The 15,539-nt window shown below is 54.4% G+C and overlaps 1 protein-coding gene and 2 pseudogenes across 2 annotated transcripts; 1 reads left to right on the plus strand and 2 right to left on the minus strand.

Moving 5' to 3' along the window:
* Nucleotides 1-333: 333 nt before the first annotated feature.
* LOC149995524 (ret finger protein-like 4A pseudogene) lies at nucleotides 334-4,000 on the minus strand (annotated as a pseudogene).
* A 12-nt stretch (nucleotides 4,001-4,012) lies between these two features.
* On the plus strand, nucleotides 4,013-4,616 carry LOC149995525 (ferritin light chain pseudogene; annotated as a pseudogene).
* Nucleotides 4,617-5,773: 1,157 nt separating this feature from the next.
* LOC149995526 (patr class I histocompatibility antigen, A-126 alpha chain-like) lies at nucleotides 5,774-8,992 on the minus strand. 2 transcript variants are annotated; one of them, XM_090260406.1, is made up of 8 exons: nucleotides 8,874-8,992; nucleotides 8,383-8,667; nucleotides 7,750-8,028; nucleotides 6,927-7,155; nucleotides 6,725-6,829; nucleotides 6,269-6,301; nucleotides 6,112-6,159; nucleotides 5,774-5,951 (listed from the first exon to the last, which is right to left on the minus strand). In XM_090260406.1, the coding sequence occupies exons 1-7, from the start codon at nucleotides 8,935-8,937 to the stop codon at nucleotides 6,153-6,155; spliced, it is 1,002 nt and encodes a 333-aa protein (XP_090116532.1). In that variant the 5' UTR covers nucleotides 8,938-8,992; the 3' UTR covers nucleotides 5,774-5,951; nucleotides 6,112-6,152. The 2 variants fall into 2 exon arrangements, with proteins under 2 accessions (XP_090116532.1, XP_090116530.1); XM_090260404.1 differs by having other exon boundaries at nucleotides 6,927-7,202; nucleotides 8,874-8,991.
* Between the last annotated feature and the right edge of the window lie 6,547 nt (nucleotides 8,993-15,539).

Genomic DNA, 15,539 nt, shown 5'->3' on the forward strand with positions numbered 1-15,539 from the left:
CAGGTCTGGTTTTCACATCACAGAGAATATCAGTTGGTCCGTGGGGTCACACTCATGTTTCTATTTTGTCTAAACCTCCATGCCATGCCCAGTTAATCTTCCAGAAAATAAAAAGGAAAACATCTGGAAATTGATGTGAACATTCAGAAAATATTTATTGGACCCTAATATAAGCAAGCCCCTCAAACAACCATAACCACACTTAATATGGGCAGTGAAACTTCCCTAAAAGTCATGTTTGGGATTCAGGAACTGTCCCCTGCTTCTTTGCAGCGCTTGCTCGGCAACAAGCCGAGAAGCTCGTGGCTGTGGCTGTGGGCACGCGGGGCGTTTCTACATGTGCTCTGTGCCCACAGCTCCGTGGCCTTGCCCAGCAGAACTGGCCACGCTGGGACTCAACCCGGGACAGATGGTCAGAAAGCACCCGTCATCCATCCCTGGACTTGCAGGAGCGAAAAATGGACGCAGCGGCTCTGCCGCAGAGATTTTAGGGAACGTAAAAATGTGGGAGCCGTCGCCAACGTGGTCAAAGGAAATGGTCCCCATACCCATGTCCAGAAGAACGCCCACGCGGTGTAAGCGGGGACTGACCATCAGCGCCGTCACCGGGTCGGTGCTGGCCAAGAAGATGTCCTTCTCCCTGCAGCTCACGCTCCAGAAGCCAAGTGCGGCAGAGGACGAGCTTGTCCTGCCGACGGACAGACTCCTTGCAGACGCCCAGGTTCCACTCCGCGCTGGTGCCCACGTCCACCTCCCAGTAGTGACGGCCAGACGTGAAGCGCGCGGAGCCCAGCACACAGCGGGCGCAGCTGAACCTCTGCGGGTGGGCTGTGCGCTTCTGTTCCAAATGCGCAGAGCGGACTCGCCTCCGGTCCGCGGAGATGATGAGGTGGTCGTGGGCCGTGGCAACATCCAAGGTCATGTCCACGGTGGGAAGAGAGATAATCGGTCAGCCCTGTACCCGCCGCTCACGTCCACGCCAAGGCCCACGCGCCTCATTCACTGCGCGTCTTCGACGCCACACGTCAGAATTTTCCTGGGGAAACGTCCCTGGCCCCGGATTAGATCTGATTTTATAGATCAGATGGGCGGCTATGGTTGGACCTCACCCTTGTTCATAACGGTACTCTCCGCACCTTAAGCTATTGGGTTAGTTGATTAAGAATTTTTTCTTCTCTTGAGAAGGGACTCCGTGTGAAAAAAGACCACAGCTGCCGCTCATTCCCAAAATGATCACACAAATTATCACAGGTTCTGCCAACACACAGGCCTCAGATACGAATTTCGGATGGTGGGAAACACTCCACTTCTTGCAGAATAATGTTGACATCAAGGCTTTCTCCTCTCTCTGCTCAGAGTCCTGGCCTTGGGACGTGTTGGGACCTCAGCGGGAACCTGGCGGGGAGCTCAGCGGGGCAGCGCTCCTGGACGCAGGGAACTCGGAGCAGACGACCGGGTGCAGCCGTGTCTCCCTGCGACTCTAATTGTGTGCGCACAGCGGACTGTGACGTCACCCTGTGGGCGGGGCCAGCGCGGCCCGTGACGTCACCCCATGGGCGGGGCCATCACGGCCTGTGAAATAAGCCTTGGGGACAAAGACGCATCGCTCCCCTGTTGTCTTTTTTCCTTTTTTCCTTTTCACTTTTTTTTTTTAATCCTCACATGAGGATATGTTTTTATTGATTAGAGAGAGAGAGAGAGAGATTGGTTGCCTCTTATAAGCCCCCTGACTGAAATCAAACCTGCAACCTTTTGGTTTACAGGACGGCGCTCCAGCCAACTGAGCCACCCAGCCGGGGCTCTTTGTAATTTTTAAAAGAAATTTTTATTTTTCAGTTACAGTTGATGTACACTACAAAATAATACGGAATGTAAACTGTACAGGAAAAAATTTTAAAAACCTGATGTTTGCCAGATGGGAGGGAGTTTGGGGGGCTGGGTGAAAAAGGGATTGAGAAGCCCCGATCGATGGATACAAAACGGTCACGGGGTGTAAAGTCCAGCCCAGGGAACACAGTCAGTGATACTGTAAGAACTGTGTGTGGGGCCGGGTGGGCCCTAGGTTCTAGGGGGGAATCACTTCATAGGATATACGAATGTCTACTTACTGCGCTGTACACTTTAAACTAATACAATATTGTACATCAGCTGTAATTCAAAAATAAATTTAAGATATTTAAAAATGAAAATTGTTTACAAACACATTAAAAACAATGGAACCAGGAAGAATGGATTTTAGTGCTACAGGGTCTGTAACAGCTAGCATAGCCCAGACCAGATTTCTGCTTCTATCAATCTCCAGTTCCAGGGGATTATTAGCTACTGGTGCGGCCACTGGGAACACTGGATAGCTCAGGGCTAGGGTATGACTACACATTGCATTTTCTTGAAAGCCTACCGATTGTTCTAACTCATGTAGCCCAGTTGAGCAGTGTTCTGCCAAGTGAAAGGTGGCTGGTTCGATTCCTGGTCAGGGCACGTGCCTGGGTTGTGGGTTCGGTCCCGGTAGGGGTGCTTACCAGAGGCAACCGATTATTTCTCTTTGGATCCATGTTTCTCCCCTCCACTCTCCCTCCCTTCCCTCTCTCTGAAAATAAATAAATAAAATCTTTTTTTTTTAAATGAAAACCTATAGATGCTTCTAATGTAGACTGACAGGTTGGAAAATTGGGAAAGAATAAACATTTCAGGTGCCAGAATCCAGATAAGGGCCACCAGGACTGGAGGGATTTGAAAAGTCGCTCTTTCCTGGGGGGTGGGGACGGCCACCCCGTGCCTTACCTTGGAACTTCCTCATCCTGGGGTTCATCCACAGGACGGCTCTCAGCTGCGGCTCCAGCGCCTGGACCTCTGACACCAGCCTGCCAAGCTGGCCGTTGGGCCTGATGTCGCTCTTCTGAGAAACCTCAGAGCAGGTGAAGCACAAAACCCCGTCCCCGCCGGTCTTCTTCTGCAGGGAATCGAGAAGGCAGCAGATTAAGCCACATTTCAGGTTCACGGGGTTTTGGAGGTAAGTCAGGCAGACGGGACATCTGCTGGCTTCTTTAAAGTGCTCAGCTGTGGCCGCTGTGTGGGGGAGGTGCAGGTGTGAGGCTGTGAGTGAGTAACGCGGACTCCTCGGTCCTGGGACACCGCCCCCTTTATATGAAGAGCTACCTGCAGTCACTGCTGTAGGTAACGAGGATGCAACCCAAGGACAAGGATCAGTGACTCCTGGCCCTGAGCTTCTGAGGTTTACAATGCTAGTTGGAATGAACACATGATTCATTCTACGGCTGTAAGTTAGGTGGTGAAGAGGGCCCTACTCTACCTTATTTTTTCTTTTTTCAATCCTCGTCCCAGGATGGGTTTTCATTGGTTTTGGAGACAGAGAGAAAAAGTGTGGTAGGGAAGAGAAACATCAGTTGCCTCCCATACATGTCCCAGTCGGGACTCAAACTCTCAACCTTCTGGTGTATGGGACCTTCCAACCAACTGAGCCACATGGGTAGGGCTACCTGAGTATCTCACCTGGCAGCCACCAGCCCTTTGTAACTATTGAACTGCCAAGGTGAGGCTTATCCACACTGAACCGTGTTGAGCATAGATGGACCCTCCAATTTGAAGACATCACAGGAAAGAATCTAAGCACCTCCTGCAGGACCTCCCACGTTGATCACATGCTGAATACACTGCCTTTCGCCAGTTACAATAAATAATATTTGTTTGATTTTACTTTTTTTTATGTGGCTACTAGAAAATGAGATTAGCCCTGGCCCAGTAGTTCAGTTGGTTAGAGCATCGTCCAGGTGTGCCAAGGTTGCGAGTTCAGTCCCTGGTCAGGGCACAGACAAGACAACCGGTGAGTGCGGAAATGAGTAGAACAACAAGTCAGTGTTTCTGTCTGTCTCTCTCTTATATCAATAAATAAAAAAAAATTTTTTAAGAAACCTTCGGACCCACCTCAGCCATCCTCAGCCTCCGAGACCAGCCAACACAGTTTTTCACCATAATTCTTCATTGCTGATCAACCATGAGCTCCCGGATGTGTCAGAACTATCCCAGCAAGGTGAGGGCTTCTGTTCACGACACAGCCGCCGTGCACCTGTGGGCCTCCCACACCCCCTCCCTCTGGGCTCCTGTTTTGACAGGGACAGCGTGGCTCTGCAGAGCGTGGGCCACTTCTTCTGAGAGTTGGCCGGGGAAATGCGTGACGGTGCTGAGCGTCCCTTAAAGCTGCAAAACCAGCGCGGGAGCCGCGTTCTTTTCCAGGACACGCTGGAGCCTTCCAAGATGATGGGGTCAAACCCAGGACGCCAGGGAAGCCGCCGTGGCTGTGGAGAAGCCCCTGAACCAGGCCCCGCTCTGCCCACACAGCCCCTCAGCCCCGGGTCGCCCTGGAGAAGCACGTCCTGGACGAGCAGGTGAAGCTCATCAAGAAGATGGGGGACACCTGGCTCACCCCCCACGCTGGCCGCCCCGAGGCTGGGCTGGGCCGGGCCAGTGTCTCCTCGAAAGCTTCCCCTCAAGCACGACCAGGAGCCTGTGGATCCCAGGAGCCTTTGGGGGGCCCCTCTGCACCCCTGGTGTCTGCCTTTTGCCTGAGCCTTTCCCTGAAACCACGGGACACCCTTTGAACCACCCTGGAGTCCTCTCCCACGCATTGGACCAAATGGAAACAATACAGCTTTTGCAGCAGGAAAAAAGAAAGAAAGAAAGAAAAGAAAAGAAAATTGGGTTCCATTATTTGTTCCAAGAAATCACTCAGGGATCATTGCAGAGAGCGAACATTCAGAGATTCTCATTACGTTGAACTGAGACCCACTTTCTAAACCTTCTGCTTGACCACCCGTCACGGGAGAGAAGACAGCTGTACCTTCTGTATCTCATGGTGATAGTGAACTACCTTTCCTTCTCCAGAAAAAAATATAAATGTGGATCTCGGTCTTTTCCCCACCTGGGCCCTATCCTATCACTGAGCCGCGTGGTCCCAATCTGTCTGACACCAGGATGGCTTGTGGGCTGGCTACAAACTACTCACATTCCTCCCCAAACAGCTGTCAGAATGTTGGGTATGAAGGCCACGTTATCACTTCTTTTAATGTAAAATAATTAGTTTCTATTTCTTTCTTTATTGTTTTCCATCACCATTTATCCACCTGTACCCTCACCATGTCCACCCACCCCTCCCCCATGCAATTACCACAAGGTTGTCTGTGTTCATGAGTTCATTTTTTTATTTTTCAATTACATCCAATATTGTATTAGTGTCAGTGGCAAAGCACAGTGATGAAACATTTATGCAGCTTATTAAGTAATCTCCCCATATCTCTAGCACCCATCCGACACCATACACAGTCACGACAACGTTATTGATCATATTCCCTAAGCTGTGTTTTATCTGCACCCTACTAATAAACCCCGACAGAAAATCCGGAGCCGGAGTCCCTAAGGCGGTTTGATGTTGTAGTCAACACCGGCAACTCCTGCGGCGCACCTGAAGCCAAGCTGTATTGACTCCGTCTTTCCCTTGGACCCTTCAGCTGTGAAGAGAGGGGGGGTCTGCTGCTTGGGCAACAGCAGACCCTCCATATCACCCTGCCCAGGCTCTGTAGCTTCAGCTTCACTGGAGAGGACACTCCAGCGTCATCGCAAGATGTCGATTCAACACGGGAGGAGACAGATACCGTGTCACTCCCGAGTCGGACTGCACAGCCATTCTTGGCGGTGCAGATAGACTCTTAAGAAGCTACACCACCGTCTCTCGAGACGAACGGCTGCCGACGAGACTAATAACTAGGTCCCTGAGGGAGGGGGACCTGGTGACCAGCTCCTTACACGACGCTGGTAAGGATGCAGCCGCGATCCAATGCAGGTTGCAGAGACAGTGGTCAGGGATTCTTCAGTCCCAAGAGGAGGCCTGAATGAGCTTTATTTTAGCACCAAGTCCCCTACAGAGCAGTGACATCACCCTGGGAGAGAAAGTCACCGTCAATAAATCCAGGTCAGTCTCAGAGGTGCTCATCCTCCTGCAGCCCCCCGTGTGCTCAGGGCATCCCACTCCGAGAGTCCCCAAGACCCAGCTGTGCCCCTCGTGCCCAATGCCCCCTCTTCCTGCCCTCAGGGTCTCACCGTTAGAAGCCGTGAGGGACACAGTGCAGTCCTGGGCACTGTCACTGCCTAGGGGAGAACACAACAGCAGAGATGTGGTGGGGGTGAGCCCCCCTCACAAGCTCCAGCCTCCACTCTCCCAGGGTCCCAGACAGCCCCTCCCTGCACCCAGACTTACAGGCAGCCTGGGCGTAGCTCTCCCTGCCTCTCCCTGTAGGAAGAAAGGGCTCTGTGAGAAGTGGGGCAGGGGGATGGCTGCATTGTGACCCTAGAGGAACCCTGTACCCGTAAAGAGCAGGGAAGTTCCCAGAACTGTGACTGAACACCCAGGGTAGGACCAGCAAACACGGGGAAAGTGCATGTGTGGGGACTGGACCTACAGCCTGTGGATGTCTGTCCTCAGCAGGGACCTTCCCCCTGACCTGTGACAGCTGGGAATCAGTCCCTGTCGCTAGTCATCAGTGATAGATTTGTCCTCCACTGTCCCACGGGCCTCACTGAAGAGTACGTGTCAGCGAATAGGGCCGATGGGCACGCGCCCGTGTGGGGATGCCACGGGCCATTGACCAGGCACAGCGCAGTCCCCCGGGGCTTGACCCCCAGGGACACAGGACACGCAGCCCGCCCCGCCCACCTGAGCGCTTCCTCCTCCACGTCACAGCTCCAGCGGCCGCCGCCCCAAGGAGACACAGGACAGCAGCGATGCCCGCAGTGATGACGCCGGTCTGAGCAGGGGGCTCTGCGAGGGGCAGGAGAGAGGCCAGCCTCAGGCCCGAGTCCTCACCCCGCTCAGGGACGCCCCGAGACGAGGCGCTGTGCCCACGCCCCCTCCTCACCCCATCGCAGGGTCAGGGGCTCCGGCAACGCCCTGTGCTGCACACGGCACGTGTATCGCTGCTCCTCCCCAGGGGGCAGCGCCACAGCCGCCCACTTCTGGAAGGTCCCGTCCCCCGCAGGCCTGGTCTCCACCAGCTCCATGTCCTGGGTCTGGTCCTCCCCGTCGCGCTGCCACGTCAGGGCGATCTCCGCGGGGTAGAAGCCCAGGGCCCAGCACCTCAGGGTGACCTCACGGTCAGAGATGGGGTGGCGGGTCACGTGTGTCCTTGGGGGCTCTGAGGGGCAGGTGAGAACATTCGGGAACTTTGCATTGGACTTGGGACCCTCCAGCTGCACTCACGTGACCACCCTGAGCAGGGACAGGACACCTGGGGTGGGGGAAGGGAACGCACAACCCAGGCACCGGCCTCCACAGAGGCACCTGGGATAGTCTCCCACTTCTTGGAAAGTTCCAGAATCAGGGCGAGAACCTGGAGCAGGAGTCTCTAGGCTCTAAGGGGAGAACGCAGACTCAGGTGGCGGCTGAATGACTCCGCAAAGCCGGGGCCAGGCCGCCAGGTCTCAGTCCGAGAACGAGGGAGAGCGTCGGGGTCACCTGGTGGCCGCAGGGTGTGAGGGACCCAGCGTGCGCTCTTTCACGGAGAGGACGGGCCCCTTATTGTCCTTCAGAGAAAGTGGGGCGCGCGGGTGAGTCACAGCATAAGGAGAGCTCGGGTCTGTTCCCTGTCCCCACCAGGAGGGGGATTCCGACACTGACCCCCTTTTCCAACTCTCCCTGCGGGAAGCCCCCCAGCCCACAGACGGAGGCCCGCGCCTCGGTACCTGCTCGCAGCAGCGTCTCCTTCCCGTTCTCCAAGTATATGTGGAGCCAGCGCACGCAGCCAGTCTCCAACCTGGACCTCCAGTAGTCCACATTAGGGACCGTCAGCAGCTTTTTCCGCCAGGTGATCTGGGCCGCCGTGTTCGCCGTGGTCCAGGAGCTCATGTCGTCGTTTAGGGCGATGTAGTCGGTGCCGTCGTAGGCGTACTGACTGTACCCGCGGAGGAGGCGTCCATCCGACCCCACGATGCAGCCAGTCATTTCCTGGTAGGTGTGACATTCTGAAGCCCCTCTAGTTAGCCACTGCAACGTAGCCCCGCCCCCACATCAGCCCCGCCCATTAGGCCCGCCCACTCCTTTAGACCCGCCTACCAGCCCGTTTAGTCCCGCCCCCCGGGCAGCCCCGCCCGTTTAGCCTTGCCAACCCCGTTAGCTCCGCCCACTCTTCCATTTAGCCCCGCCCCGCTTCCAACCACGCTGATGAAACCTAAAATGAAAGTGAAACCCCCGCATAGCCCGCACTGGATGCCGGGCAGGTCCCGCAGCCTCGGGGTGACCTTCAGACCCAGACACTCAGGGCGGCCGGGCCGTCCGTGGGGAGGGGGTCGTGCGCGGACGCGGCGCGCGTGGCTCACCGTCCTCGCTCTGGTTGTGGTAAGCGCGCAGCCTCTGCAGGTTCTCTCCTTCTTGCCGTGCAGCGAGCTCACACACGCCGGTCTGGTGGTCCCAATAGTCCGGCAGCTCCTGCTGCACCCACGGCAGCTCCATCCACGGCACCCGCGGCACCATCCTCGGGGTCGCGGCGCCGCTGTCGTACCGCACGAACTCCGTGTCGTCCACGTAGCCGGCGGCAACGAAACGGGACTTCCCGCAGCCCGGTCCCGACATGAAGGTGTTGACATATCTCAGGGTGTGGGTGCCTGGGGGCGGGAGGACACGCGGCCTGGGTCCCGGTCGGCCGTAGGGGCTGCGGGCCCGGGATCGGTGATGGAGAGGAGGGGGCGGGAGAAGGGGGTCTGGGGTCCGACACGGGGTGCTGGAGACGCGCCTTCCCGGGTCCCGCGCCCCCGCCGGGTCCCCTCGCTCCTGCCCCGCAGAGGCCGTTCCCTCCCGACCGCGCACTCACCGACCCAGCTCTCGGTCAGGACCAGGGCCCCCGAGAGCAGCAGGAGCAGCAGTCGGGGCGCCATGACGCACCCCGAGCGTCTGGGGAGAAGGAATTCGGGTTCTGAGTGAGGACTTGATACACGAAACCACGGTGACGCTGATTGGCTTCTTGGAGTCCGGACAGCCAATGGGAGTGAGGAGCGGGGCAGCGTCATGTGTATCCAGCACGTAGGACCAGACGCAGGTTGCGAGAGGTAGAAGGTAAACCCCAGAGAGAAGGGGACTCCCTGACACTGAACTTCCCCGCCCCAGCCTGCGCCCTCTGGCTGAGACCCTGGAGCCAGGCCTGGGGACCCCGGCGTTTGCCCTGACCCCTCCTCTTGCACCGAGAACTCTGTCACGCTGTCCCCCTGAGTCCTGGCCCAGGGGGTGTTTTATTCAGTGACTCTTAACGTTTTGGATTCAAAATTGTATACAGTCTTGCAAATTAGGGAGAACCGCCAAAGCGATTTTGTTTGTGGGTTATAGCTATAACTATTTACCGTACAAGGAATAAAACAGCTTGAAGAATGATTAATTCATTTAGAATAATGTTAATAACTTATTGCATGTTAACAGAAATTATGAATTCACTTAGAAGATAATTATAATTTTTTATTGTTTAAGCTGTAACAGTCTTTCCCACTTTTATCCTCTTCCCCTCCCTCACGGAGCCCACCCTCTCCCCACCCCGAGCCAATCCCCCGTTCTTGTCAGTGTCCATGGCTGTGCATAAATGTTCTCTGGTTAATCCCTTCACCACCTTGCACCCTGTTCTCCCCTCCCCCTTTCCGCAGCTGTCAGTCTGTTCCACGGACCTAAGCCTCTGTTACAATCTTGTTCCTTAGTTTACTGTGTTTACCAGATTCCACAAATAAGTGACGTCATATGGTACTTGTCTTTCTGTGACTGGCTTAATTCATTAGTATAATTTACTCCAGGTACTTCCATGCTGTAGCAAAATGTAAGCGTTCCTTTTCTACTGCTGTGTAGTATTCCATTATGTAGATGTACCACGGCTCTTTTACCCACTCATCCACTGGTGGGCCGTTAGGCTGTTTCCAGACCTTGGCAATCGTAAATAGCGCTGTTATGAACATAGGGGTGCTTTTTTTTTTTTTTTTTTTTTTTTTTGTATTGGTGTTTTGGAATCTTTGGAGTATAATCCCAAAAGTGAAATCACTGGATCAAAAGGCAGTTCCATTTTTAATATTTTAAGGTTGCTCCATATTGTTTTCCTCAGTGGTTGCTCCAATCTGCCTTCTGACCAACAGTGCGTTAGGGTTCCCTTTTCTCCACATCCTCGCCAGCACTTGTTGATTGTTAATGTATTGATTGTAGCAATTCTAACAGGTGTGAATTATCTCAGCATACGATGGAGCAAAGACAGTCTCTTCAATAAATGGTTTTGGGAAAACTGGCTTGGTACATACGAGAAAAATGAAACTAGACCACCAACTTACACCACACACCAAAATAAACTCAAAATGGATAAAAGACTTAAATGTAAGTTGTGAAACCATAAAAGTCCTAGAACAAAACATAGGGAGTAAAATCTCAGATATTCAACGTATTCAACATAAATTTTTAAAGAGTTTATTTATTTTTATTGTGGGTTCTTTTTTTTGTTCATTTATTTATTTTTATAGAGAAGGAAAGGAAGGGAGAAAGAGAAAGAGAGAAACATCACTGTGTGGTTGCCTCATGCTCTCCCAACTGGGGACCCGGCCTGCAACTGTGACTGGGAACTGAACCGGCGACCCTTTGGTTTGCAGGCTGGCGCTCAATCCCCTGAGCCACACCAGCCAGGTCTCATACTAGTTTTAGAATAAGCATTCCAATTTCACCAATGGCAACAATAATATCCACAGGGTGGGATTAACTAGGGCATGAATAGAAGTAGAGAGTGTATGGGAAATCTCTCTTCCTCTCAATTTTCCTGTCAACCTAAAACTGCTCTAAAAAATAAATTTTATTAAAAGTATTTAACATTACACTCAACAAATAAAATTCTATATAAAGTCAATAAGGCATAAATATATGTAGAGGCAAAGGAGAAAACAGGTGAGTTTAATTATGACTGAGGTATTTATGTATGTTTGAAAAAGAAAACATTAAATTAGCCTGGGTAGACACATTTGAAAAAGAATAGTGAATTTTTAAAATTGTTGATTGATGGTTTTTAGATAGAGACACAGAGAGAAACGCTGACTTGTTCCATGTGCTGATGCATCATTGGTTGGTTCTTGTATGTGCCCTGACCGGGCACTGAGCCCACAGCCTTGGCGCATCGGGATGACGCTCTGACCAACGGAGCGGCTCGGCCAGGGCAATAATACTGAATCTTTAAAACGCCATTACAGTGTCCTACCCCAGAGGATGAGTGGAGATTTGGAAATGTAATGCTTATTAGACCAGAAATGGGTCATATCTAAATATCAGGGTTAAATCAGCCTTACATCAGAATGAAAGGCCCCTTTGTCTCTCTCCTTAAATTTGAAAGTGGAACAGCTGTAATTGAGCAACTTCCCTGCTCAACACACAACCACATGGGAAGTGTCACTCACCCGAGCAGCCGCAGCGCACAGTCCGGGTGGCTCAGGGCCTCGCACAGCAGCGCCACCCCGCCGTGGTCCAGGTGGTTCCCGTCCAGGCTCAGGCTCCACAGTGACGTGCAGACAGTGAGCGCTGAGGCCAGGTCCTCACAGCAGGCAGGGGTGAGCTCGCACATGTCCAGCCTGCAACGGGGGACACCCCGATAAACCGCCACAGCTTTGGGGGGCCTGGAAGGCCACCATCGTGAGGTGCCTGCTGAGCAGGAGACTTGACTGTCCAGACCAGTGGTTGTCATCTGGGGCCCTTGTGCCCACTGGGGACACGTGGCAATGTCTGGAGACGCTCTACATACCTGTGGATGCCACTGGCACGTCGCGGGTAGGACGAGGCCAGGGATGCACTCACCAGCCTACAGTGCACGGGACACCCCCAGCCTCCCTATCACAGCGAAGGCCTCTCCAGGCATGGAAGCCAAGATTGGAAACCCTGGTCTCACAGGACAGCGTTTTACTCAGATGATTCCAGGCACACTTGTTCTGAAACCTGCTTCCCTTCTGTCCCTTTGATCGTCCAGCTGTTCCTCGTCTGGAAACAGGGATGCCCTCTCAGAAAGACAGTCAGTAAACACTCACCCAAGACTCTCCAGTTTACAGCTCGGGTGCTTCAAAGCTTTACATAACTGTCTGACACCAGCATCTTCTATTCTGTTGTCCTTCAGTTTCAGGGTTTTCAGGTTTTTGTTGCAAATAATTATAGCAGAGAGGTCACCACAGCAAGCAGGAGTGAGGTAGCATTTGCTTGTTTTCATTTCTTGATGAAGAATGAAATGCCCAAGTTCTTCTGATGATCTGGTGATGGTGTGATGATGATGGTGGTGATGGTGGTGGTGATGGTGACTACGGTGATAATAAAGATCCAACAAGTTCTCAAGTCTTACTTCTCAGTCCAACACTCAGAGTTCCCTGCAATTCTCCCGCCCTCACAGTCTCTCTGCCCTTGTTATTCTCCCGAGTTGGGATGCTCTTGACTCAAATACCAGCAGGGCTACCCTTCACATGTCTTTCAAATCTCTGCACAAATGTCACCTTTTGGTGAGGACTTCCCTGAATATTTTATTTTATTTTTAAAGATTTTATGTATTTATATTTAGAGAGAGGGAAAGGGAGGGAGAAATAGAGGAGAGAAACATTGATGTGTGAGAGCTACATCAATAGGTTGCCTCTCACGCACCCCCAACTGGGGACCTGGCCTGTAACCTAAGCCTGTGCCCTGACTGGGAATCGAACCGGCGACCTTTCAGTTCACAGGCTGGCAATCAATCCACTGAGCCGCACCTGTCAGGCCTGAATATTTCATATAGTATGTCCCAGTGTCTTTGCTGCATTTAAGGTCCCATAGAACATATCACGCACTAACGTATGTGTGTCTGTATACACGTGCATACAAGTGGATCCTTTTTCTGACTGAGTTATGCTCTTCAGCACCCAGGACACCTGTAGACACAGTCCCTCCGCGCCCTGACAACAAGGATTTCCTGGGCCGCAAATCCAATGCCAGGCCCCTGAGAGCCTCGCGTCTGGAATTCAGCCTCCTCGCGCCTCTGGGGAGCCAGCGCTCAGGCGGGCCTGCGGCCCCACTTCTCTGCCCCTCCGCGTGTACTCGGTGGCCATTTTGGCAACTTCGGGAATAAATGGTAACTCTCATGGGCGTGGCTCCCTGCACTACCACCTGTCACTCATATGAGCTTCCACCCTGGGGACCCAGGACATGGGGGCAGCCCTCCTTTCTCAGAAGCCCTGCCTGCCCCACCCTTCTGGAGCTGTGGGGGTGGCAGCTGGACAGGCCCAGGTGCTGCCCCTCGTGATGGTCGGGTCGGGCCAGGCACCCGGTGGTCAGCCGGCCTCCCTTGCCCGGGAGACCTGGGCACAGAGGAGGGGACAGGCAGGTGCAGACGAGTGAGTCGCAGTCCGGAGGGAGCAGCTGAGCTGTCCCAGGGCGGCTTGTGCTGACCAGCCCCTGGTGCTGACCAACATGGGGGCGGGCATTGTGGTCGCCTGAGGGACGGCAGCGAGAGGGCAGAGTGCTGGCGAAGGAGGTGGCCCGCACGCTGCGTCCTGCAGACCAGGGTGATCGGGAGGTTTGGGCTGGCTGGTCAGAGTGGGCGGGGGGGGCCGGCCCAGGGACGCCGAACCCCGGGGGTCAGCTGGCCCAGGACTCGGGATCTGGGGCGCTGTCTCCTGGGCCTGCCGGGAGGGCGGGGTTCTGTGCCACTGGGAGTGAGGTCCCCAGGCACTTGGGGAGCGGGCATGAGGGGGGTGGGGTGTGTGGTTGGGGAGCTGTTGCTGTCGGGCAGGAGGCGGGGAGGGGGCCTCGCGACTTCATGCCTCCAGCCGACCTTGGCTGAGCACCGTCCCCCCCGCCTGAGGCTGCGGCTCAGCCCCGCCAGGGCACACGCGAGAAGCCACCAGCGAGGGCGTCACTACGTGGAACAACACATCGATGTCTCTGTCTCTAAAGTCAATTTTTAAAAAATTAAGCAGTGAAGACAGTAAAATAAAACACGGTTGGGCTTACCCTAGTGGGAGGTTCGCGATCAGGCTGCCCTCGGTCTCCGCCTTTGTCGCCGCGGAGAGGACAAGCGGGACCCAGCGGCTGTGCGCCCAGGTCCGGCTTGTTTCTCGTTCTCTCCGGCCCCTCCGCTCTGAAAGCCGTGTGTCCCGTCGTCTGCAGAGCGCTCAGCTACCACTTGCCACCAGGAGCCGCCACTTAGAAGTGTCTCCGACCCCATGAGCCCTGGGTCTCCGGGGTGGGGGGCCCATTGGTCACCGGATGTCGACGGAAGGGTCACTCCCACCTCAGTTCTCTCCCACTACATGTGCCTTGTGTTTTCCTTCCAGAGAGTCCTGGCTGGACCCCACCGGTCAGTGCAGGGCTTGGGGTGCAGCCCGTAGGGCCCTTTGTGGGTGCCATGCCGACAGCGCCTCGGTATCCAGCGAGCTGGAGCGCACAGGCGCCCGCCCACGGCTGTCCTGCTGCACAGACTGCAGGGCTCGGGGCTCCCTCTGGCTCGGGGTCGAGCCCCGCGCGGCAGGCAGTGCCGTCTGCGGCCAGCAGGGGTCCCTGGAGACCGCGGCCGGGCGTGGTCTGGGCTGGTGCTGGGGAGCTCGGTCACCCGCGTGGGGCACGTGGTTACAGGGCCCGGCACCTGCGCACCCGCCTGCTGCTCTAGGGCGGCCTCCTCACCAGCGTGCGCGTTTTCGCAAGGACGCCCAGCAGCCCACAGCCACAGGCCCGCGTCACAAACCCACTCAGACACGCATGGCACCCCTCCCAGCCGGCCCTGCCTCCCGTCGCCTTATCAGAAGCGCTGGCTTGGTTCCCTGCAGCAAACGTTTGCAGGGTCGCCCCCCACCTGGGAAGCAAACGATGGCTGTTTCTCTCACACATCGATGTTTCTCTCCCCTTCCTCTCTCTCAAATCAATAAATATGGGGGAGGATTAAAAAAAAAAAAAGACAAAGTTTGCTTCCTCACCGGCACTGTGTGGGACTTTACTGCCTGCCACCCAGTCACCGGAAGGCTCACTGTACCCTGACCCCTGGGACAACCACGCCCCTCCCCACCCCCATGCGTTTCCAACACACTTTGCACTCGGAATAGTCCTTTCCCTGCCTCCATCCTCGTGAGCATGTCTTCCTAGTTTCATTCTACGTGTAGCGCTAATTCTTCAGCTTTATAGGTCATCCACGTTATTTTATTTAAATAATTTTTAAATCCTCACCCAAGGATACGTTTTGATTTTTAGCGAGGACAGAGAAACATCAGTGTGAGAGAGAGAGAGGGATCAGTTGCCTCCCGAATGGGCCCCCACTGGGGATCAGTCCTGCAACCTCGTGGTGCTTGGAACTACGCTCGATCCAACAGAGCCACCTGGCCAGGGCCGCATTATTTTATAACAATTTAAATATTTGTAATTTCAAAGAGCACCATTCACCATTTGCACCTTAAAATGTAAGCTTTAGCCCTGGCGGGTGTGGCTCAGGGGACTGAGTGCCAGCCTGTAATCCTAAAGGTCACTGGTTCAATTCCTG

This window comes from Furipterus horrens, unplaced genomic scaffold (genome assembly GCF_987537825.1).
Source record: "Furipterus horrens unplaced genomic scaffold, mFurHor1.1.pri manual_scaffold_13, whole genome shotgun sequence".
Classification (NCBI taxonomy): Eukaryota; Metazoa; Chordata; class Mammalia; order Chiroptera; family Furipteridae; genus Furipterus; species Furipterus horrens.